The sequence below is a fragment of the Sinohyriopsis cumingii genome, chromosome 15 (genome assembly GCF_028554795.1).
Source record: "Sinohyriopsis cumingii isolate HCF-2022 chromosome 15, ASM2855479v2, whole genome shotgun sequence".
NCBI lineage: Eukaryota > Metazoa > Mollusca > Bivalvia > Unionida > Unionidae > Sinohyriopsis > Sinohyriopsis cumingii.
Window position 1 is genome coordinate 11,478,877 of NC_142975.1, and position 27,034 is coordinate 11,505,910.

At 36.1% G+C, this 27,034-nt stretch overlaps 1 protein-coding gene across 1 annotated transcript in view; it reads left to right on the plus strand.

Annotated features, from left to right (window-relative positions):
- LOC149781262 (DNA ligase 3-like) overlaps nt 1–27,034 on the plus strand; it is a 116,143-nt gene that overhangs the window by 82,160 nt on the left and 6,949 nt on the right. The window contains exons 18-21 of the mRNA XM_089935348.1: nt 7,588–7,926; nt 8,872–8,994; nt 13,837–13,922; nt 22,833–22,902. Coding sequence (XP_089791474.1) covers nt 7,588–7,926; nt 8,872–8,994; nt 13,837–13,922; nt 22,833–22,902 — 618 coding nt within the window. The remainder of the gene's footprint in view (nt 1–7,587; nt 7,927–8,871; nt 8,995–13,836; nt 13,923–22,832; nt 22,903–27,034) is intronic.

The window sequence follows — 27,034 nt, forward strand, 5'->3', positions numbered from 1 at the left end:
ATGATTCTACATTATGTATCATTGTATTTTGTAAATGACATTGGTCCGTTGTTTGTTGGCATTTTTCTCCATGATTCTACATTATGTATCATTGTATTTTGTAAATGACCTTGGTCCATTGTTTGTTGGCATTTTTCTCCATGATTCTATGTTATGTATAATTGTAGTTTGTTAATGACCTTGGTCTGTTGTTTGTTGGCATTTTTCTCCATGATTCTATGTTATGTATAATTGTATTTTGTAAATGACCTTGGTCCATTGTTTGTTGGCATTTTTCTCCATGATTCTATGTTATGTATCATTGTATTCTGTAAATGACCTTGGTCCGTTGTTTGTTGGCATTTTTCTCCATGATTCTACATTATGTATGATTGTATTTTGTAAATGACCTTGGTCCATTGTTTGTTGGCATTTTTCTCCATGATTCTACGTTATGTATCATTGTATTTTGTAAATGACCTTGGTCCATTGTTTGTTGGCATTTTTCTCCATGATTCTATGTTATGTATCATTGTATTTTGTAGATGACCTTGGTCCGTTGTTTGTTGACATTTTTCTCCATGATTCTATGTTATGTATCATTGTATTTTGTAAATGACCTTGGCCCGTTGTTTGTTGGCATTTTTCTCCATGATTCTATGTTATGTATAATTGTAGTTTGTAAATGACCTTGGTCCGTTGTTTGTTGCCATTTTTCTCCATGATTCTATATTATGTATAATTGTATTTTGTAAATGACCTTGGTCCGTTGTTTGTTGACATTTTTCTTCATGATTCTATGTTATGTATAATTGTAGTTTGTAAATGACCTTAGTCAAAATCAAGTTCACTGTGTATCTGACTTGGGACATTGATTTTTTTAAACAACATAGCTAATATTTCTCTATGAGTAATAGATTAAATATTAGGATCATTATCAATTGAGGTACACATTTTTATCTTAATTGAGTCTAGGACATTGGTATTCTCCCATGGAAAACCTGTCTACATGATGTATGCCATGTTCTCTATTATAACTTTAAAAATATACCTTGTTGACAACTTACAATGCTTTAAAAATGAAATTATGACCCTCATCCTGGTTCTGTTTTTGTGTCTTATCTTTTTATATAATGTTGTTTACTTGCAACATTACTCAGTCTTGCCTTAACATCTTGAAGTAGAATTAGTCTTATTGTTGTGTTTAGATTTTCATTTTGTTGGAATTGTTTATTCAAATTATACGTCACTGGAAATATAAAGTACTATCAGTAATAATATTGGACATAGACATTAATTTGGAATTATAGTCGATTCAGACAAGACATTTTTGGATTATATTGTTGTGATTCATGAAAAGACTGTTAGCATATCATCACACTTAAGGCCATTGGCACATTACCATTTTTGAGACAATAAGCACATCAACACAGTCAATAATGGAACTTTGTAATACACTGGAATTCATTTGGAGCTTTATACATTTGGACCCGTTATCAAATCATTATGACTGTTTGGGATATGATTCACAATACCGTACGTTTTTTAAAATAAATTATACTTTGTATTCAAGGGAAATAAATATTATTAATTATGAAATTACTACTTAGGGAACTTATGATATAAAAAGGCTTTGTGGAAATTGGTTCATGTCCACTGAATAGTTAACTGTCACAAGCTTTGTACATTTAAAAGTATCTATGGCAGGCTGCAAGGAAGGCAAATCCACATACATTAGATGGCAATGTCGTTTATAATCATCTGATATCATGTTATTTGTCCGTTTTATAAAATTATTACTACAGTAGGATTTTCATTGTATTTGGTTATAAACAAATATCTGCTTTATGAAGTTATCTAAGGCAGGTTGAACTATAAGTACTTGCTCATGGATCTATTGTAGGATGTGTGATTCTGGAATTCATACTACTTTGTCAAAAATCATGTTGAAAAATAAACCAGATTGTGTATGATATTTTCAGTCTCTACCTTTATCTGAATTTATTTGTATATTTAGAATTTTCTTTGAATGGATAGGGCAATTCCACACCAAATTTCAGTTAAAGATTAGACCCTGCACTTAATCTTGCACAATGGATAGGATATTCAGTATGGATGTTGAGCCTGATTTCTGTCATAAACAGGCTCTAACTATTCACACTGCTGTCCCATTATAATACTGTTTTTAGGTAGATGTAAAAGTAACATGCGTTATACTAAGGGATGCTGAAACATGTTTGTTTGTTGGTCTTGAATGTTACTTTGAACGCATTTTTTGGCCATATTGTTTTGAAGGAATGGATGCTGAGTGCCTTTGCCCATAGACACACCCAAGGCAGATAACCCCGGCTACAAGGTTTGTACCTGTTACTTTTGGGTTATGAGTGTGATGTTCTACCAGCTGTTCTACCATGGCTCCATGCTGCAGCACAACTTTATTCTGATGGTGCATTAAAACACACGAAATAGGATGTTAAATAATAATTATAATGGGTTCTCGTTAGCAAGAACTTACAAGTGGTGAAATATTAACAGTAGGAATGAGTAATTGAAATTACTCAACACATGGACCATATTGGCGAAATATCAAGGGTAAATAAACATAAAGACAAAATGACACCACCTTTGTTTACTTCAAGAAACAGTGATATAGATTACATTTTGGATATCCTGAATAATCCGGCTAATATCTGCATTTTCAAGGGCACCTTCAAATAATAATAATAATGAGGACTTTGTATAGCGCCTAATCTGTAGAAGCTCTAAGCGCTTTACAACATTAGACAACACCTATAAGATAAAAAAACATATAATATTATTATTACAAAAACAAACACCATGAAATTAGAAAAAAACATTAAAAAATAAAAAACATGCTGAGAATATTTCAGGTAGGAAACATTATTAGATCTTTAAGTTTGTTCTTGCAGTTGAAATAAGTGAGTTTTGAGAGCCCTCTTGAATGTGATCACTGTGTCTTAGTGTCTAAGTTCAGTGGGCAATTCATTCCACGTTGCTGGGCCTTGGTATGCAAAAGAATGCTGTCCATATGACTGTTTTCATAGTGGGAATAATGAGTATACAATTGTCAGAAGAGGAGCGTAAGTATCTTGCTGGTGTGTGCACGTGGGTGAGATCAGATAGGTATGTTGGACTAGAGTCCGACAGTGAAACGTAGCACAGAGAACAAATTTTGTGTTTGATTCTGGATCGAATGGATAGCCAGTGTAGGGTACAGAGCAGCGGGCAGGTGTGCTCTGATCGTGGTACTCTAAGTATGATCTGAGCAGCTGTGTTTTGAACTTTTTGAAGTTTCTGGAGTAGATATTGAGATGAACCAGACAGAATTGAGTTACAATAGTCCAGTCTTGAAAGTACTAATGAACACACAAGTGTTTTAGTGGCATCAACTGAAAGATATTTGCGAATTGAGCTGCTTGTTACATGTCATCCATGATTTCACATCAGAAATGCACCTCTCTACACCTTGGATGGTAGCATCAACTTCAGTTGGGTGGCTAGATTTGTATATTTGGGTGTCATCAGCGTACAGTTGGTGAGACACTGGACGATAATCTATGACACTTGAGAGCGGCTGAGTGTACAGAATGAAGAGAACAGGTCCAAGAACAGACCCCTGTGGAACACCACAACATAGATCAACTGGGCTGGAGTGTATTCCATTTGCAGATACAATTTGTGTCCTGCTGACCAAGTAGGACTTGAACCTCAGTAAGGCCGTGTCATGAATGCCAAATACATGCTGGAGACAGTGAAGTAATATATCATGGTCTATTGTGTCAAATGCTGCAGACAAATCAAGGAGGGTGAGGACTGTAATCTTTCCGCTATCCAACGCAGAGAGAATGTCATTAACTACTTTTAGAAGAGTAGTTTCAGTACTGTGGTAAGGGCGATATGCAGATTGTACGTTGCTAAAAAGACTGTTTGAATTTAGATGAGATACAAGCTGGGATAGAACAACCTTTTCTAAGATTTTTTATATGAATGGGAGATTAGAAACTGGGCGGTAGTTCTTTAAATCATTATGGTCTAGTGTTGGTTTCTTCAGCAGAGGCTTTACAATGGCAGTTTTGAAAAATGATGGGAATTCCCCAGATCAGAGAGAGGTATTAATAACATCAGTTAGTGAAGGCAATACTGGATCTAAACACTCAAGCAGCAGTGATGTTGGAATTGGATCAAGTTCACATGATTTTTGATTTGTTCCTTGACATTAGCCTGTTAGTAATCTCAAAGAGCTCTTTGCAGCTGGAACTTTCCATGATCTTAGTAGTGTAGTGGGCTGATTTCACTGTATGGACTATATTTGTGACATTCTTCTTAGCGACTTCATAGATTTGCTTATGAATAGTGAGTCTGGTGGAAAGCCAGAGCCTCTCAGCTTTACGGCGTTCTCTTTTAGCAGTGTGAAGCTGGTCCATAACACTGCTATACCATGGAGAACACTTTTAAATTGATACTCTGCACTTGGTAGCTGGGGCATGTTTGTCAAGCAATGAACGCAGACAGTTATAGAGTTGTTCTGCGGTAGGAGGTAAGCAAGTTGTTAGGTTAGCTTGGATGTCGTGCATTAGTTTGGTTCTCTTTATCATACGGAGGTTTCTCTTAGTAGCAGATAAAGGTAGAGGGTTAGGGACTGACACATCAAGATGGCATATAATGCAGAGGTGATCTGATGCAAGGTCATGGGATAACAGGGAGGACCGTAGAATGTTATCATCAGGTCTATGAAGAATCCAGTCTAAAATGTGACCATGTTTATAGGTGGGTTGGTTAACTGACTGAGGTTGAAAACATTAATGGAATCTATGAGTTTTGATGTATTTGAGTTTCTGGGACAGTCAAAGTGAAAGTTGAAATCTCCAAGAATAATCAGGTTGCCACCTATAGAATTTCCATAGTCCAGGAGATTCGGAAACTGCTCCAAAAATGAGAGTCATCCAGCTTGTTTTTTCTACTAGGAGGAGGGCGGTATAGGCAGAAAAAATGGACTGACCTTTGCTCCATTGTGAGTGTGGTTTGGACTAGTTCAAACAATGTGTGGTCGAAATTGAATGTTGTAGTGAAGTTAAGATGTTTTATCATGGAGTTCTTTGTGATGACAGCAATTCCACCTCCGCAAGAAATACGGGGGAACGACTTGATGGAGTAACCAGTGGGTGTTAGATCCGCACACTTGGGTTCATCGCCTGATGTTTTTAGCCATGTTTCTGTCAGGAAAAATATGTCAACATTTTGGTCGTTGATAAAATTAACTATTTCTGTGCACTTTTCCGGTGGTCCTACTGACTGGGCATTGAATAATGCAATGCGTAGAGGTATTTCTTGGATAGTTGACTAAAAGGTTGACGAATTAATAGGGATTTGAATTAGGTTATCTAAATTAACGGTCAAATTTTTTTAAAATTGTTGAGCCGAAATAAGGGAGGTAACTGTGATTCTTCTTCCTGTTTTACGCCGGTCAGCTTTGAAACAACATTTCTTTTTTCGCTTCTGTTTACCTTTAGGTAATGATGAATGTAGTCCCAGTTCGTTTAGTCTAGAGCACAATGTAGCGTGGAGAGCCAAGGAGTGATCATTTAAAGCAATTAATGAGGGTCCATCATAGCATAAACAGGTTGATTGGCGAGTATCACATGATGGCAGTTTGTTCAAAAACAGTGGATCAAGACAGCTGAGAAAAAGTCTAATTGTTCTCGTTTCCAAAACAAGGAGATGAAGAAACACATACGAATTTAACAGTCAATACATAATGAACACAATAACAGAGATGAAAACAGGCAACAAGCACAAATATCATGAAAACGGCACTAAAAAATGGAACAGCTGCTTCAAGCTGGTTAAGAGATAGCAGCCATCTTGTCTTGTCATGGGCTTTTGCAGTTAGACTGGTTGAACTTCATTAATATTATGTCATGGGCTTTTGCAGTTAGACTGGTTGAAATTAGTTAATGTTATGTCATGTGCTTTTTCAGTTAGACTGGTTGAACTTGATTAATATTATGTCATGGGTTTTTGCAGTTAGACTGGTTGAAATTAATTAATGTTATGTCATGGGCTTTTGCAGTTAGATTGGTTGAACTTGATTAATATTATGTCATGGGCTTTATTCATAATACCTCATGAACATCTATGACAGTCAAGGTTGATTGTTTATCATTAATGATGTCAATTTTTAACTTATTAATTGATATTTATTATTTGTTTAAAAAGGCAGCAACCAAGTGATTGATTGTAAAGTTTCAGTCACCATTCCCAATCTTCCATCATTATTGAAAGTAAGCAAACATGGGAGTCAATTTGTCTTCCAATTTTAAGCTAGAATATAACATCCATTTTCTTTTTTAGCCAAAAGGAATAGCTTATTGAGAAATTTACTAGTTTTCACTAGTACGAGTTTCCTCACCACAACATTTTATATATTATGATATTTATGTTTGGACGTGGGTTCAGTGCCCATTGCCTGTCAACAACTTAGAATTTCCTGACACCGCATGGTGTTAGGAGAGGGTAGACACATACTACTGGGCCTAGCAAGCTTGAATGACTCAGCATAAAGCCAAACCTGCATGAAATAGAATAAATATGTTGACAGTTGTGTATCAATATGATATTTTTATGGGAAGTTTTTATTTAATATTTTCAAATTATTTGTGCAGCAGCATAGGAAAGGGGATGTTTGTTGGTATCACATGATTATTGGATGTCTGATGTCATGAACATGTGGAAGTGATACTCAGTTTGCATTCCTGAGGGTATATCATAAGTCAGAAGTAATGTAAGTGCATGTACAGGAGATGTGTGCAAGTCATAGCACATGGTGCCAGCAGTGGCATAAAAATAAAACCGCAGTGCAAATTGAACATTATTTCTTTGTGATAATGGTGATGCAATGAAAGTGTGCAGTAGAATTGTTGTAAATTGAGCATCACCTGTAGCTTGTAAAATTTGGGTTGTCATGTGACTAACAAAGCTGATTTGCTAGAACCAGGTAAAATTTCATCTGTGCTGTAGTTTTGTTTGTTTCTTGTCTTAATATATGAATATTATACTTGCAATTTTCCTATTGATTTCATGCTGATATGGCTCATTTGCATAGTGATCATGTTTAAGGTAATTTACTTTGTGTGTGATTTGGAGTTTTAACGTAACTTTGAACAATTTTTTAGTCATATCGTTACAATGTTTGTAACTTGTCAGTTTATAGTGGTGTCTAGCAATGGAGCATCCTGCCACAGACATGTAGCATCATGTCCCACCCAGTCATATTATCCTGATGACAGGCTGACCAGTCCTAACACTAACATCTTAATGCTGAACATCTAGTGAGGCAGCTGTCAATACCATTTTTATAAGTCCTTGGTATGACTTGGTTGGGGTTCAAACTCATGACCTTCTGCAGCCAAGGTAGACACTCTACTCACATAGGTCACTGTAGTGGTCATGTTAATATACTTATGTATTAAGATCAAGCATCATTTGTATGATCTCATGCAGGTGTGTATTATTGAACTATGGAAAAATGCAGTATCCACTATAGAATGGCTTGTTGAAGCAAAATCTATTCTTATCTTGCACTTACAGGAACTGTTTAAGAAATCCAAGGAAACTGCTGATTTCACATTGAAAGGGAAAGGAAAGTCTCCAAAGCGAAAAGGCAGCAAAAAATCATCAGGTAGTGACAGCGATGAAGATTACAATAATTCTGCAAGTGCTCCAGACACCCCATTGAAAGATATGTTGGCCAACAAGGAAGAGGATGAGGAAGATATGTCTGCAACTGAGGAAGAGCAAGCTGTTGAAGACAGGGCACCTTTTAAAGCAATTGGGAAAAATACATCTGCAAGTAGTACACCTGTCAAAATGGGAGTCAAGAGACCAGGATCCGCACTTGATGATGATGATATATTACCAGGGAAGAAGGTATTTTTCATATGACATACTTGAATTAATGATGATACATTTGTACCCTTGAAGTGTAACATACTTGAATTAATGATGATACATTTGTACCCTTGAAGTGTAACATACTTGAATTAATGATGATACATTTGTACCCTTGAAGTGTAACATACTTGAATTAATGATGATACATTTGTACCCTTGAAGTGTAACATACTTGAATTAATGATGATACATTTGTACCCTTGAAGTGTAACAGGTTTTTTTTCTTCTGAATTGAGCACAATCATGGGTCTTATGTTTCTAAATGTAAGCAATTTATAATTGGAAAAGTTAATTTGAGTCGGATAGTTTAAAATCATCACTATTACCAGTTTTATTCCAATAACAATAAATTGCATTTAAATGTGAATAGAAGGATATGTTGGAAGAGAACAAACTATGACCAGAATAAAAGGTTTCTTTGTTCACTGTTTAAATTTAATATCCTTATGCTTTGGATGTTGATATTATTTAATAACTCTTATAAAAGTATAAAAATTCCATGGAAATGATGCTTGAGTCAGATGTGTATATAATGATCACTTTAGGGGTAGCCAAATGTTTTCTTTATAGAAAGCTGGTCTCCATACTTGGCTAAACATCAAATGCACTGACTGAAAGACAGCATGCATGACATGTAGACAAACAGAGAGAGATTAAAATATAGCCGATATTTTGTACAAAAGACATTGGATTACATGTAACACTGCTAAATAATTTATGGTTTTTACAAAAATTACATCAGAAACCATGAGTTCTTAAAATGGTCATCACCAGATGTATTAGGCAGATGGTTATTCCACACAGAGGGCATCATTGTCATTTTAAATGTTTTCACAAGATTGGGTTTTATTACTATGCATGTAAAAACTATCTAGTAAACACAAGTTGGCTATATTTAATTTAGATCTCTATTTTTGCAAGGCCAAGCCAGCCTGTAAATATGGCGCTGACTGTTATCAGACAAATCCAACTCACCTTGAAAGCTACAGTCATCCACCAAAATCTTTGTTCAGTTCACCAGATTCCAAATCTCAGGCAGATAAGGTATTGTATTTATCCAGGCTAGTGTTCATGTTAGGATAACAGGTCTTCTGTTAGTAAATGGTGTTAAGTAACAGAAGCTAATAGCTGAGAGAAGTAGTTCACCACATACAAACTTGATCTCATCCACAGATGAGGTTTCAAAATTAGACCAGTGTTATTTTTTCTAGCTTTTATCATTGTTGTTGTAATGCTGCATATATTGTTGTTATTAACCATACTGTTTGGCGACATCCAAATTGGTAAATACCATGATGAGTGAACCGATGCAGCAGGCATTCTACAGTGATTTTATATACAATGATAATTAATTTGAAATACATATTTTCTTCTCTCTCACCAGTAATTTAACTGAAAATCATGGTTTGTACAGCCTTTGAAAAATCCTTGCCATCAAAACTCCTTGAATTGTGTACCCAAAAGCTTGAATATATCCGAGGGAATGTAAACAGTTTATACCAAATAAAATATTTTACTTTTTCAGTTATTTTCCCAAAAAATGGTGATTAATAATGGGATAAAATTTGGTGGATCAATAGAAATGACACCAGTAGTTACCCGATGAAGTCGCATGTTACATGTTGTTTCTTATTCCACTGTACCTATTTATGCATTGATAAACAAAGTAGCCTATGGAGAAAAGTTACTTTCTGTAAGAAAAAATACTCCCTGAAAACTTTTAAGAAGTCCTTGAAAATTCATTGAAAGTCCTTGAAATAAAAAACAGCCTTATAAACCTTGAAGATAACATGAAATTATTTTCAGTGTGATAAAGATTTTTAAAGATTAAAAATATGGCAGGGAAGTCACATGTTACTTTATTACACATTTAAAAATGTTCACAGGTGACCATAAGAGAACTTTGAAATGCTTCCAAATATATTTTATAAAATAAGAAAAGGTTTTCTCATTTTATTTAGTGGTAAATTCCTGCAGATTGATAATATTACCTCTTCATTGGACTGCTCTGATGGCCTATGGTTAGAACGTCCACTTTGGATGTGTTTGATCCACAGAAGAGTTGTAACAAAGACTTATAAAAATGGTACTAACAGCTCTATCGCTAGTCGCTCAGCATTAAGAGGTTAGTGCTAGGACTAGTCAGCCTGGTGTCAGGATAATGTGACTGGGTGGGACATCATGCTATATGTCTGTATCATGATGCCCTAGTGCTAGAGATTACCATAAACTGCCACACTGCAGACATCTTAGCGGTATGACTGAAAAATTGTTAAAGCTACATTAAAAATCCAAATCATACACATACCTCTCTTTATTTAACCCTTCTTGAAATTTACCAGGTTGCATGTTGTACACTTCATGAAACACCACAATATAAAAATTATTTTGCAACAATCCATCAAGAGCAAAATCATTAAGGATTTTTTGTGACTAATATTGATAAAGCCTTATCACCTTTGATGTTTTCTTATATTTTATTTCATTGTCATTAGCTTGTTTTACATTTACCTCCTTTTTACTAAATAAATGTCATTTGTCTCTTCCCTTTACTGATACCAGCTGCATTAAACATATAGAGTGACATGTACTGGTATGAGAACATTGAGAAAAACAGGAATGAAAATGATTAAATGTTTCAAATTTCATTTTTTAATGGTCATAAATTAGCAAATATCAGCGTCTAGAATCTTAATTACCATGAATATTCTATGTATACTCACTTACAAGTCCAAGTGCAAACTGCAGACCCAGATTTTGCATTACATAATGTGCCATCTGATCTCTGTCTGTGCAGTTTGTTTTGAGTAATCAGTAGAACAAACAACATATACCCACCCTCCGAAGGCACCTTATGCTAGGACAGATCAAGATCTGTGTTTGCAGTTTGATTCGACCTATAAGTGAGTATATACAGTACATATTTTAAAATGTCTATAGACTTTTCACTGTACTCTGGTACATGCACTTCTCATGTGTTAAGCAAAATCGATTGTACCTTGTGACTTTCTGTAAAGTTTGCATTTTCATACTGATGAAGTGTGATGTCTGTTTTGCATAAAATTGTGGTTACAAAATTGTAGTTACAAAAATCATTATCCACTGACATATGGAAGTAATCTTTTGTTTGTGTTTGTATAGGGTCTTTTTGAAATTTTGAAAGGATTGGGATGTAATCTTGACAAAAAAGATCTTGGTACAGTGGAACCCCATTATAACACGATAATTGGGGTAAAAGAAATTGGATTGTGTTAATAGTAGGGTCATTTTAATGCGGGGTTTTAGTTTTTTTCAGAGAATGATGCATTGGCACATATACGTTTATTCATGTCTAATGTTTATCATGAATAGGGTATCAACACCGTTTACTATTGTGCCATTGTAGCATGCAATTCATCCATAATGCATGTAATTCCATTGAAAAATTGCACCTAGGTTTAAAATATTCAATAATTTTATCAGATCATTTTGTCTGAATTCAACATCTGATATATAGCATGAACAGAGTACCAACAGTGTTCTTTTGCCGTCTGATATTGTACCTGTCGGGGCTTGCAGTTAATCCATAATATATGTAATTCCATTGCAAAAATTGCATTCATATCTAAACTATTCAATAATTTTGTCACAGATCATAATGTGTCTGAATTCAATGGAAAAAATTACCAGCAAAATTAGGTTAAGAAAGACAAAGCACATGTATGGTTCATTACTTTCCAGGATCTATGAACGGTGTCTGTACAAATCTCATACTGCTAAAATTTTCTCATATACTTTTCCATGTACTTTTATCCATTCTAAATTCCCAATAATTAACACTTGTACGCCTATTCATAATTAACAAACAACACATACTTTCAGTATGCATATAACTTTTACTTCAGATTTTGTGAATATCGAAAGAAACATGTACAAAATACTTTTATAAAGATTTTTAAGCTGAATGCATGTACAACTTCATACCCTTTCAGTTGCCAGCTAATAAAGTATTCATTATTTACTGGTCAAGTGATTGCGTCTAATAACACCGCCAAGCCCAGCAAACATTTGGTAGCTTTCGTTTTTTGATGTTTTTTTAAATTGTGAGAATCTTTTATCAACCACAGCATTGTCTGCTGCTTGGTTGTATATGCAGCTAAAGAAGAAACACATGTTGGCTATTGTTTGAGCAATGATTGTATACAGAATTAATTGAAGACAATCACAAAGCTGACTTACTGGGGGGCACTGAGTGGCCGAGTGGTCTAAAGCACTCTCCATTACGGATCACTGCCATCTCCCCTGTCTGCATGGGTTCAAGTCTAAGATTCGGCCAATGTGGGTATGTGAAAAAGCTTGCCAGTAGCTTCTCATGGGTTGGTGGTTGTTTCTGGGGAGTTTCTCGGGTTCTTCCTCCACCATTAATACTGGCCACCATGTATAGTCTATCATGTGCTGAAAATGGCATAAAACACTATAACAACAACTTACTGGCTTTTCTCATGGATCAGTAATAAGTAAAATTTCCGATAATGTTTATTTTGGCATAACACTTCAAAAATCTGGTAAAAAAAAATTGTTCAATTTCAGAAGTCATGCCACAATCATATGATATTCAAATTTATATGCGAACTCTTCCCCCAAATGATATTAAATATTTTACACACTATTTCTCCTACTTCAAAAAACAAATATTTTTCTGGTTATGAGAAAAATACGCATACATGTATTTAAAATTTCAGGAACCACGTCACAATCTTATTATATTCAAATTCATACACAATCTCTTCCCCAAAATGATATTAATTTTTTTTTTAACACTGTTTCACTTACATTGACAAAAAAGTATATTTTCAAGTGCAAATGTATATATGAAATTTCGGGGGCCATACCACAACCCCGTTTTATCAGAATTCATATTATCATGAGGCGCGTAGGGGCCCCGAGTGGCCGAGTGGTCTAAAGCACTCCGTTACGGATCACTGTCATCTCACCTCTGTCTGCGTGGGTTCGAGTCCAAGGCTCGGCTAACGTTGGTACGTGGTAAAACCTGCCGGTAGCTTCTCGTGGGTCGGTGGTTCTTCCCTGGGTTTTCCAGGGTTCTTCCTTCACCAGTTATACTGGCCGCCATGTATAGCCTATCTTGTGCTGAAAAATGGTGTTAAATCCTAGAACAACAACAACAAAACAACAACAACAAATCATGAGGCGCGTTATAGTGGGGTCGCACTGTTATGGGTATATAAACAAGTCTATACAAAATAATTTTTCTTCCTTCAAGTGCTGTTCATTTCTAGATTCACATTGTGCATAGATATTAACAAAAATATTACCCTTAGAATAATAAAGGTTTGTTTCAGTAATATCTTTCATGATTTTGGAATGCTTTAAATCAAGAAACTAAATTAGTGAGAGACAAATTGATTTTATAGTTACTTATCTTGGTCAGAAGTGAATCATTGATCAGGATTATTATGCTGACATGAATTACACTTTGTTGTTTAGTTAGAAAGTCTTTTAATAGGTTGCAAGGATAAAGTTTTCACACTTTTCTAATGTATTATTTACAGAATAATTTTGCAAGGCAACTCAGTGCTAGCAAATCCATATATTGTACCAACCATAAATAGAAATAATAAGACCTACAATAACATCACAATAGAAGAAATGGTAAAGGGTGTCTTTTTTAAGGTCATATAATCGGCACAGTTAATGTGTATTTAATTCCCACAATGCACATTATGACAAAATTTTTCATAGCGGTAGGATTAATCATGCCATTATAATTTACTTGTGAATTATTTTACAGTATTAAAAATAAGCTATTTGAAATGGAATCAAATTTATACTAAATTTCCAATCTTCTTGTAAATTATTTAGTTTCTTATGTATTCTTCTCTTTTTCAGAGCTTAATGAACATTTTCTCAGGTGCCAAGATCTATCTACCATCCGATATTGCAGACTTCAAAACTCTGAAAAGATTTATTCTTGCGTATCCTTGTTAAAGATAGTAACTATTTGAAAGTTTTCTTTTACTTGAAGACTTTGTACTGTGACAGATTAATTTGCCTCAGTGCGCATGGTGAGAGATGTATTACATTGACAGTAGCAGCTGTAACAACTGCAATAATGGCATCATCATTGTCGACAGTATTCGGGTGATGAAGTCTTTGAAAGTAGCATATTTTTTACTTCAGTGGCTGTGTGTGCTTGTAGTTTTCTTAAAATAGTACTATGTCTAAACATAAATATGAAAACTCCCAAACTTTATAGGACAGTTGTGGAGAAAATCTTAAATAGGTATCATTGTCTTGCTTTTTCAGTGAAACACCTTGTTTAGACTGAAAATAACTTTTTCTGGAAACTTTACTCCAACCAAAACCTTATTATCAAAATGTATGCTTTTAAATTACTGAACAGTTAGAGTGTTTAAAAAAAATGCTGACTAGAGAAAAGGGTTTATGTTTTCTTTTTTTTAAATTCTGGCATGAAGAGGCTTGTAGAACATGAAGATTTAATTTTACTGTCAGACAGTGAAATTTGAAGAGCTTTCCAAGTATGCCCTGTAGCTCATTCTGGTTTTCTTTCCAAGCATATTGCAAGTGATAAAAATCATCACAAGTCCTTCTAAATGTTGAAAAAAAGGAGTTAGACATATCTCATAGGCAATCATCAAGAGAAAATGAGAGCCCATGTGTGAGCATTAAGATTTAGAGAAATGTGTCATTTCCTTTGTTATGGTACAAATATATTTTATCACCACTCAATATACATTAATTGCATTGTGACCAAACCTTTTCATCCATCAGTCACTTGGTCTTGATTGTAGATGACTTCCACTTGGGGCAAGGAAAATCCCTTTCTGTTTAGGGCACTTTATTCCTTTACTTGTGCTTCAGACCCTCTCATTTTTAAAATGACCCCTAGTTTTGACACCATTGTTTCTTTATTCCTTAATCTGACCCCCAGTTCTGACACAGAGAGTTTTTTTTGACTCCCAATCATGCAACCATAGGGGAAACAAAGGCTTAGGGGTCAAAATGTTAAAGGTCATTGTTACTAACACTTTAAAAATACAAATTTATCTGCATAAAAACTCGACTTTTCTGTGATCCACAGTTATCAAATGTTGTGAATTACATGCATCTTGGTAGCGAATGACCCTGTCTGAGATCAGGTCACTGTAAGTCAAAACAGTTCCTGCATCAGTAATTCTCCACATCTGCACCTGCTAAAGAATTAAAATGGTTTCCACAGCCAGACTTTGTTGATGACTTGTACTTGGTAGAAGCCCATCAGTTTGGTGGTAAAATATGTTAAATGTGAAAATCGCCATGGCTGAAAGAAGAAAAATTGTTTCTGTACAAAAATGTTACAGAATACTGTTAGATACAGCGTGGACATATAATGTGCAATTCAGTGTACTGTTGTTGAGTTTGTTCTGAAACTTCAGACAGGTGCAGAAATATAACACAGTGGCTTTATGATGTGTGCTCTTAGTTGAGAAGATTGTTATAAAAATGCATATTTCTGGAGGCACTAGAAATTAATTTTTCAATTACATGAAAAAGACATTGAGCTAGGAATTGTGCTTAAAAATCTAACTTTCCCAGGAAATTAGGAATTATCAAAATATGTATAAAATACATACTGTGATATCATATCCCACCTCCTTCAGCAGAATCGTAAAGTTTGGAGGCAAGATACCTCATTCCATTGATCCTGTGCTATCCCCCAACCCAATGAAATTAGCAGTGGCTATAAAAATGGATTCCATTCACCAATACATTCATTTTATGATATTTAGTAAACCAAATTTGTTTTTTCTAAACTAATTGAGAAATCATTAACTTCATTATCTTTTAAGGTTTTTCCCGTCTATCTGTCCATCCAGCCAGCCATCATACTTGGTTTTATTTCAGGAATACAATTCTATCACTCTTAGAAATATTCCTATGAAACTTTATATCAGATTTATGTTTAAGATGTGTCCTTTGCTTTTTGGAATTCTTCAGTGAAAGCATTTGACAAAAATATGCATGCTCAGTTATAACTTCGTTGTGACCCATCCATGTCACCAGAATCTAAGTTACTGTAATGAATTTGACCCATATTAAACAAGTGTATATACAGATATATGATATCTATCACTTCCAATCACTTCAGTGGCCTAAGGGGGCCCTGAGTGGCCGAGTGGTCTAAAATGCTCTCCATTACAGATCACTGCCATCTCACCTCTGCCTGCATGGGTTCTAGTCTCGGATTCAGCCAACATGGGTATGTGAGAAAGCTTGCCAGTAGCTTCTCGTGGGTCATTGGTTCTTCCTGGGGTTTTTTGCAGGTTCTTCCTCCACCATTATTACTGGCCGCCATTTATAGCCTATCATGTGCTGAAAAATGCATTAAACCCTACAACAACAACAACATCAGTGGCCTAAGTGGTTAGAATGTCTGCCTCGGATGCAGGATATCCTTGGCGCTCAGCATTAATAGGTTACTGTTAGGATGGGTTGGCCTGGTATCAGGATAATCTGACTGGGTGGGACATGATGCTATATGTCTATGGCATGACACCCCAGTGCTTGACATCACTCTAAACTGCCACACTGCAGACATCGTAGTGATACAGCTAAACTTGTTAAAACTACATTAAAGTATTTTTTAAATAAAAAAACACTCTATCACTTCCCAGTATGTAAATTTGAACTTTCTATATACAAACTCTTCAACAAATCATTGTCTCCTAATAGATATTTTGCAAGGGGGAGGGGTATAGATTACTCTACCTTCTTATCTAACTCTTGATGACCTAATTTGTTTCCAGTAGTACCGTATATGCTCCTGTAAAAAGTGAGATCCAACTCCAAACTGCACAGACCCTGATCTGAAGTGTAATATGTGATCACAGATCAAGATCTGTGTTGTTTGCAGTTGGACCTAACTTACAAGCAAGTATATGTGGTATTTACAAATATAAATGAATTTACTGCACCAGTGGCTTAGTGGTTAGCGTCTGCCTCATATGCGGGAGGTCGTGGGTTCAATCCCCAGCCGAGTCATATCTAAAACTTACAAAAATGGTAATAACAGTAGCCTCGCTTGGCGCTCAGCATTAAGAGGTCAGTGTTAGGACTGGTCAGCCTGGTGTCAGGATAATGTGACTCAGTGGGATATGATGCTACATGTCTGTGACATGATACCGCAGTGCTAGACATCACTATAAACTGCAAAACTGCAGACATCATAGCGATATGACTGAAAAATTGTAAAAGCTACATTAAATATCCAAATCACACACACACAAAAATGAATGTAATAGTTTCTGTTATTGTTAGAATAGCAAGAAAAAGCTTTCCATGCATTGACATTCTGTACAGTGAGCTCAAATGTTAGGTTATATTCCATTCATGTTGAAGTATATTTATCTTTTACATGAAATAAAATTTCAAATAATGTCAGAGGTAGCTAACTAAAAAACTCTTGAAAAGATCATGTATTCAGTGACTTATGGATTTTCAGAGGTACATTTGAATTTCTTCAAATATTCTAACCAATCCCATTATTGTTAGGAATATAAGCCCAACTATTTCCTGATTCAAGCCCTCAAAAAGACAATAATTCATCTTCTGTTGATTGCTTTGGATGTTGATGGTCGTGGGTTCAAACCCCAGCCGAGTCATACCAAAGACTGGTACTAACAGCTGCCTTGCTAGGTGCTCAGCATTAAGAGGTTAATGTTAGGACTGGTCATCCTGGTGTCAGGATAATGTGACTGGGTGGGACATCATGCTACATGTCTACAGCATGATGCCTCAGTGCTAGACATCACTTTAAACTGCCACACTGCAGACATCTTAGCAATATGACTAGGAAATTTTTAAAGCTTTGTTAAAAATCTAAATCACACACACACATGTACACACACACATCTATCTATCTATCTATCTATATCTATATATATATATATATATATAATATATATATATATATATATATATATATATATATATATATATATATATATATACAAAGGGCAATAACTCTTGCTCATTACCTCCCCTTGCTGCTTACAATTGACACTGGTTTAAAACCGGTGCTGTGAACTGGATATATGTAGTTCACTTTACCTTCCAAAAACCAGTTGGATTTTGTGTTATATTCATTCATCTTTTGAGGACTACATTATTTTTAGACTTACTACATCTTATTCCACAATTGGTTTACTTTATTTTTTAAATTTCAGCCATATTTATGTGAAATCTCTTTCATTACATTGACTTTATCTCTGCATTTCTGTCCACATGGTTTTCAGGACTACATTGTAATAGCATAGTTCCTGTTCACATATGTTATTTATTTAACTCCCATAGCACAACAGGTGTCTCTTACACTGTTAACATTGTTACTGTTATTATTTTCTCTCATTATTCCTTCACAATATAACTGTGATGAGGAAGTAAGTGTACAAAGTACAACAAAAAAGAAGAATTCAAGGCCAGTGAGGATTCACATGATCCATGCATTTCCTGTACCAGCTACATGCAGCATATGTTCTGATTGGTCAAATACTTCATGGTCAACAGTACCAAGGACAATTTCACATGGTCAACAGTACCAAGGACAACTTCAACATGGTCAACAGTACTAAGGACAACTTCAACATGGTCAACAGTACCAAGGACAAGTTCAGCATGGTCAACAGTACCAAGGACAAGTTCAGCATGGTCAACAGTACCAAGGACAAGTTTAAAAAAAAAACAAAGAGTAACAGCAAAAATCAAAGCCTGAGAGTACTCATATTCTTGCCAACTTTTTTCCATCCTTGTGTCTTCTTCTGTTCAAGCCATGAGTTTCAACACTATGTGGGGAAAAATTTCCATCCATTTCTAGGCAGCACAGAACTGCTGCATGTCCAAGTTTGGCCTTAGATCCAGTAAGTCTGGGCACATCAGTGAACTGAATAAGCCTTACCATCCGGGGACACCTTTGTTTGATGCCATACTGGTTACCAACCATGTCTTCCAGTCATCTGGCCTGCAGTCCATACCATTCAGTGACCGTATAGCTTCCATGGTATACCAAAACACACCTGATCAATGAACCACACACTGAGTGTAGGAATAAACCTGATGATGGCTCACACTCAGATCCCACCATGGAGAGTACTGTGTATAGTTTTAAAGCAGCTGTGGAGGAAATATATACTGGGTGTTGTCAAACTCAGAATGTTCACAACACCCTCTTCTACACTGGCATAAAGTGTCAAGGCCACTGTTGATATCTACAATGAGCTAGCCATATCTATATTTAATCTCTCCTTTCATTGTCTACTGCAGTCAGGAAATATAAAGAATGTTGCTGAGAATCTTTCTGCCAAGATCAGTGATTTGAGCAATTTGAAAGCCTTTTCTTCTGAGAATTAGATTTCCAGGATCCTTTATATCTTACTGTTATAGAACTGATTCTAATGCCATGTCTAGAGATCTCCCAGCGTTAGAAAAAAGTTTTGTGGCAGTCAATATGACTTCACCTATTTTTTGTAAGACAGATAAAGTAGTCATGCATGCCATTTTGAAGATCCTTTGCAACATTGTGGCCATGTCTTCATTGTTGGATTTGGCATTGCTGGTAATTTTCCAGCTGGCAATGACCGTGCTAGAAAGGCTATGACTAGAATATTCAAGTTGATTAACTGGGCAGTCCACCATGCAATAGCAAATACATCAACAACTTCTGCTAACATGGATCTTGTTCAATGAGATGCATCTTTATGCTTTTCCTTGCTCAAGCCTCATCATGCACTGACCCTGTGAACCACTCTACTGTTTGGTGGTAAGATAGAGGAAGTATGGAGATAGGCATCCCAAGAACAGTGCTGTCATGTCTCTACACAATAATCATACCATAAATCATCTCCTAATCTGCTTCAAAAAGTGGATTGCAAAAGACAAGGGCTGTGGGATTGTTCACTTTTCAACCTGTGAAACAGGCACGATCCCAGCCCAATGAACAGAGAAAAACTGCTAATCAGTCTCAGAAGCAGACATCTTAATGGGGGTAGGAAACCAAGTTTCATTACCCACAAGCCTCCACTCTCACTGTTTACTCATGTGTCTGACTGCCTGCAGGCAACTACCCAGTAGGCCATATCAGTCTTCCTCTCCATCTGACAATAGAAATTTGCAGTTAGTTTCAATATGACATATTTCCAAGCTCCCATCCATTCATCCCTCAGAAATTCCTATAGTTCATGTACCAAGGGACTTGTTATCAGTTTCACACTCTTCCTTTTGGCTTAAACATCAGTCCTTTGGGCTTTTATAAAACTACTCAACTCCATCATCTCCCCTTTTCAGTATGAGAGCATCAACCTTCATGGCACTATATTTAGATGATGTTCTCCAAAAACAAAGGTAAGTTCTATTCTAGTCAATGTAAAGAACCATTATATTTCCCTTTTATGTCATCTAGGTTTTCCAATCAATTTGGAAACATCTGACCCTTATCTCAGCAGTTCATCCATCTGTGTATGGAATTTCTCACCCACCTGAACTTGGTATGACTTCCCCACCTTTGGGGTGGAGTGCCACGTAGATGAGTGGTCGAAAGTGCTCGCTGTTATGGATCACTGTCATCTCATCTCTGTCTGCATGGGTTTGAGTCTCAGGCTCAGCCAATATGCGTATGTGAGAAAGCTTTCTGGTAGCCTCTCGTGGGTCGGTGGTTCTTTCTGGGGTTTTCCCGGGTTCTTCCTCCACAATTTATACTGACTCCCATGTATCTTGTGATGAAAAATGGTATTAAACCCACTAACAACAATTACAACCACCACCTTTGGGTGGTTCAAATCTTCGATCTTGCAGAGTCTATTTCCATCAAGGAATGGATAACAGCCAGTGAGTTTCTGCCATTCTTCAGAGTATTTAGTTAGCAGCAGATCTTATCCCAATGGGTCACCTATATGTATGTCATCTGCCTAGCTCTCACAATGGCATCCATTTTCATTGCCACTGGATCAGTATAATGAGCAACACTATCATTCCTGGACCAGTGGTCTCTATGTCAGTCTCTTGGAGATGAAAGCTATCATAAAAACATTTAAATTTTGTAGTGACTGTCTTCAGGACAAGGTCGTGCTCATCATGTCAGACAACTCAGTGGTAGTCATGTATCTCATCAAACAGGGTGATACCTAATCACCCTAACTCAGGAACGCAGTATTATGGTCTAGAAATTTTGTTAATGTGTGCAATGCAATATCAAGATCCAGATCAGACATATTCTGGCAGACTCATTGTCTTGGCCAGTTCTCTGTCAAGGACAGATTCTCAATACAGAATGGTCCCTCAATTCATCTTTCATCAGATTTATCAGTTATAGGGGCATTTGATGATAGATCTTTTGGCAACCAAATGGAATCATAACCAGCCCACCTTCATTTCACGGGTAACAGATCCTGAGGCTTGGTTCATTGATGCTTCTTCTCTGTGTTTGTAGGAAATATGGGCTTTTGCCTCCCCCAACAATCTAAGTTCTGAAGGTTATACAGAAATTGAAGGGGCCAGAAATGCTAAATGATTCTGATTGCACCACTTCACTGAAGTTCCTTTCATACAAAACCTTTTTGTTGATAGCATTAGCTTCAGCATGCAGAGTTAGTGAATTACATGCTCTCTTGGTTGACCTTCAGTGTCAGTCAGATGGCTTAGTGGTCCTTATGATGCAATCTGGTCAAGAACATGTTGCCATCCTTTGGCAGTTAAAAAGTCACCATAAGCACTCTTCTATATTGATATATCCCAAAAGGCTTTCAAACAGGATCCAGTATGTGTACTCAGACTTTATCTGAAGCATAGTGAGCCACTTTGTGGGGCTTGAAGATTCCTCTTTCTCCCAGTTAAACCTGGGAAAGAAGATATAATCACGTACATTGTACTGAACTGTTGCCAGAAGAAAGTTGTCACATGAAGACCTCTGCTTACAGAATAAGAAGATCTCTGTTTTTCATCGTAATGTTTCTATGAAAGACATTGTGAAGGTATTCAGTTGGCATGCATAGTCTACCCTCATGCACAGTCCACCTTCTTATGTTTTTATCTTCAAGACTTGGCTCCAAGACACACTCTGGATATGGTAGTCCCAGTTTCAGTTGCACAAGCAGCTACTAGAACCAATTGACATCAGCATAAGCTCCACATGAACACCCTGCACAGCTTTTGCTGGACTTTGCTGAAACTTTCATGTGGTTGGAGGATCTCATGATTCATTCTTGCCAGATGTAATCATCATTGCTGCCAGCTGTGCTGCTTCCAATTAGGAGAGTGTGTTAACCTTCATATAGGGAATCCAATATTATCCTTTCAGACATTATCTGGAATATAGGCTGGATGCTCAACATCTCCACCACTTAATACCTGTTCTCTTAACATTAATGTGATCAGAGAACATTTGAAGAGGAAAGCAAACGTTTTAGTAAATTATTGTTTCTCTTTGAATAGTTTACGGATCACATTACTTTAATACCCTCCCAACCTCCTCACAATGCAAGCATCCTTTACATAATATTCTGCTCATCTTTAAACTAGCATCACCTGTAGGTGGCATGGGGAGTTAATGAGCAAGAGTTATTGCCCTTTGTCTATTTTTATAAACAGAAAAGTCAATTATCATTTTTGGGAAGGTAGTTGAGCTTATCTTAACATTAATGTCATCAGGTAAGTATTCTAGTAGAAACATAATTTACTAAAAAAAAATATTTTTATGGATATTTGCTCTGTAGGATCATAGGACTTTATAGTATAAAAATTTTATATGGAACAAAAACACTGGCTGTACTTATAACAAAACTATCATTATGTAATAAAGTTCAGTATTCTTGGAATTTATCCTTAACTATGCCCAGTTTTGATGGTGATTTAGTGGCAGATTTTGACAAAGCTTCAGCAACACATGCTATTGTTAGCAATGATTCCGTAAGTTTTCAATCCTGTTATTGCCTCATTTATCTAACAGTATGTATTATTTTTCAGGTTTGCATATTGGGCAAAATATTGATTATAATTTTCTTAAGTCTCTGCAGTTTGCACATTTCCAATAAGAACACATTCTGTAGAAGAAGGAAAAAAATTGATTGACACAGAATGATTGTGATTGATAAGGATTGATTATGTAGGAAAAATATGAGTACATGAAAAAATGAAACGAAAGGGTGGTAATTATGAATTGCTGATTGAAAAAAGTCCAAGGATACTCAAATATTCTTACATAAATTTGATTCATCTCCACCATGGAGGGCAACAGTATTAATCTGGTTCAGTGGATCCTTTCATGTTGTGGTCAAATGTCACCAACAACAACACTAGGTATGGCATAAAATTAACAACCATATTCACATTTTGTAGTTCTGGGATATTAAAGTCATGGTGTACTAAACAAATTGCTCTGTTTCCGTCAAACCTGAAGCTTGAAGTGTGATGCTGCCTTTGTCATCTATTGTCCATTGTGCATCATCAGTTGCTACTTTCAACTTATCAAAAAATGACTGGACCAGTTTCAATCAAACTTGGCAGGATGCACCCTGGTATTAAGGACTTTAACATTTGTTGAATGATGCAAGTCTGTCGTCACATATGACTACTGTTACTAAAAAAATAACATTTAAATGACTTCTTTTAAAAAAAAGAATTTAACCAAATTTGACAGAAGTATCCTGGCATGAAGACCGTTGAGTTTTATCAAAATAATACCATGTTTTTCGGCATACAAATAAGTACCTTTTTATCTGCAAGTTTGGGGTTTATCTTATACAGGTACCTGCTAACTCGTGATATTTTGTCCTACACAAATTTCCCATCAACACATTTTTTTTAAAAGTGAAGATTAAAAAGTAATTAAATTATTTCTGGACAACAAAACAGTAGGATTCATAAAAGCTAAAATGAATGGTATTAAGGTTAAATGAATTACTTTTTTTCATGAAAATTAAAGGCAATGAAACCAAAAATTTCAGATTATACAATTTCCAGTTCCAAGCACTCTTGTGAATGCAACTATTGCATAAGTCAGGGGTTAGCTGTACTTCAGATCAACTTAGATATGAATTATGTCATTGAAATTGCATAAGTCAGGGGTTAGCTGTACTTCAAATCAACTTAGATATGGATTATGTCATTGAAATTGCATAAGTCAGGGGTTAGCTGTACTTCAGATCAACTTAGATATGGATTATGTCATTGAAATTGCATAAGTCAGGGGTTAGCTATACTTCAAAAATCCACTTAGATACGGATTATGTCATTGAAATTGCATAAGTCAGGGGATAGCTATACTTCAAAAATCCACTTAGATATGGATTATGTCATTGAAATTGCATAAGTTAGGGGTTAGCTATACTTCAAAAATCCACTTAGATATGGATTATGTCATTGAAATTGCATAAGTCAGGGGTTAGCTATACTTCAAAAATCCAAAATGAAATTAAAGAAAACAAAGAATTCACAATTCATGGCCCAATCTACAGTTAAACCATATGCATGCATACAAGGATACAGGCAGTTAAACCCTATGCATGCATACAAGGATACAGGCAGTTAAACCCTATGCATGCATACAAGGATACAGGCAGTTAAAACCTATGCATGCATACAAGGATACATGCGGTTAAACCCTATGCATGCATACAAGGATACATGCAGTTAAACCCTATGCATGCATACAAGGATACAGGCAGTTAAAACCTATGCATGCATACAAGGATACAGGCAGTTAAAACCTATGCATGCATACAAGGATACAGGCAGTTAAACCATATGCATGCATACAAGGATACAGGCAGTTAAACCCTATGCATGCATACAAGGATACAGGCAGTTAAACCCTATGCATGCATAGAAGGATACAGGCAGTTAAAACCTATGCATGCATACAAGGATACATGCGGTTAAACCCTATGCATGCATACAAGGATACATGCAGTTAAACCCTATGCATGCATACAAGGATACAGGCAGTTAAAACCTATGCATGCATACAAGGATACAGGCAGTTAAACCCTATGCATGCATACAAGGATACAGGCAGTTAAACCATATGCATGCATACAAGGATACAGGCAGTTAAACCCTATGCATGCATACAAGGATACAGGCAGTTAAAACCTATGCATGCATACAAGGATACAGGCAGTTAAAACCTATGCATGCATACAAGGATACAGGCAGTTAAACCCTATGCATGCATACAAGGATACAGGCAGTTAAACCATATGCATGCATACAAGGATACAGGCAGTTAAACCCTATGCATGCATACAAGGATACAGGCAGTTAAACCCTATGCATGCATACAAGGATACAGGCAGTTAAAACCTATGCATGCATACAAGGATACATGCGGTTAAACCCTATGCATGCATACAAGGATACATGCAGTTAAACCCTATGCATGCATACAAGGATACAGGCAGTTAAAACCTATGCATGCATACAAGGATACAGGCAGTTAAACCCTATGCATGCATACAAGGATACAGGCAGTTAAACCATATGCATGCATACAAGGATACAGGCAGTTAAACCCTATGCATGCATACAAGGATACAGGCAGTTAAAACATATGCATGCATACAAGGATACATGTGGTTAAACCCTATGCATGCATACAAGGATACAGGCAGTTAAACCCTATGCATGCATACAAGGATACAGGCAGTTAAACCCTATGCATGCATACAAGGATACAGGCAGTTAAACCCTATACATGCATACAAGGATACAGGCAATTAAACCTTATGCATGCATACAAGGATACAGGCAATTAAACTTTATGCATGTGTAGAAGAATACTTAGAGTTAAGCCCCATGCATGTATACAAGGATACATAGTTAAACACTATGCATGCATCCCACTATACATACAGTTAAACCCTACGCATGCATATGGGGGGGGGGGCCCGAGTGGCTGAGTGGTCTAAAGCGCACTCCATTACGGATCACAGCCAACTCACCTCTGTCTGCGCCTGTTCAAGTCTCGGATTCAGCCAATGTGGGTATGTGAGAAAGCTTGCCGGTAGCTTCTCGTGGGTTGGTGGTTCTTTCCGGGGTTTTCCCAGGTTCTTCCTCCACCATTAATACTGGCTGCCATGTATAGCCTATCGTGTGCTGAAAAATGACGTTAAACCCCACAACAACCACAACAACATGCATACAGGGATACATACAGATAAATGCAGTGCATTCATATAAGGATACATATATTTAAACTCTTTGCATGCATACAAGGATATATTTAGATAATCCCTATGCATGTATACAAGGATACATACAGATAATCCCTAAGCATGCATACAAGGCTACATAGTTAAACTCTATGCATGTATAGAAGAATGCACACAAATTATATGCATGCATACAAGGATACATACAGTTAAATGCAATGCATTCATATAATGATACATATAATTAAACCCTATGCATGCATACAAGGATACATACAATTAAGCTCTATGCATACATACATGGAGACCTAGTTAAACTATGCATGCATCCAACTATATATACAGGTAAACCCTATGCCTGTATACAAGGATACATACAGTTAAATTCTATGCATGCTCACAAGGATACAGACAGATAATCCCTATGCATGCATACAAGGATACAGGCAGTTAAACCCTATGCATGCATACAAGGATACAGGCAGTTAAACCATATGCATGCATACAAGGATACAGGCAGTTAAACTATATGCATGCATACAACGATATGAACAGTTAAACCCTATGCATACAAGAATACATACAGTAAAACTCTATATGTGCATGCAAGGATGCATATATTTAAACCATATGCATGCATACAAGAATATATACAAGGTGTATTTTAAAGTTTTGAATATATTATTACAGTATTTTTCTTTCTTTGAACCCCACCCACCAATCCACATACCAGCTCAAGTCCAATGTGTGACATTTATACATAAGCTAAAAAAATAATCATTTCCACTGCCTTACCTGCACTGTTAAACATGCAGGTTAATCAATAACTAGAAGTATTTCCTTCACCTGCTTTGATATTTCCATTCTTATTTGTAATGTATGAATATTAC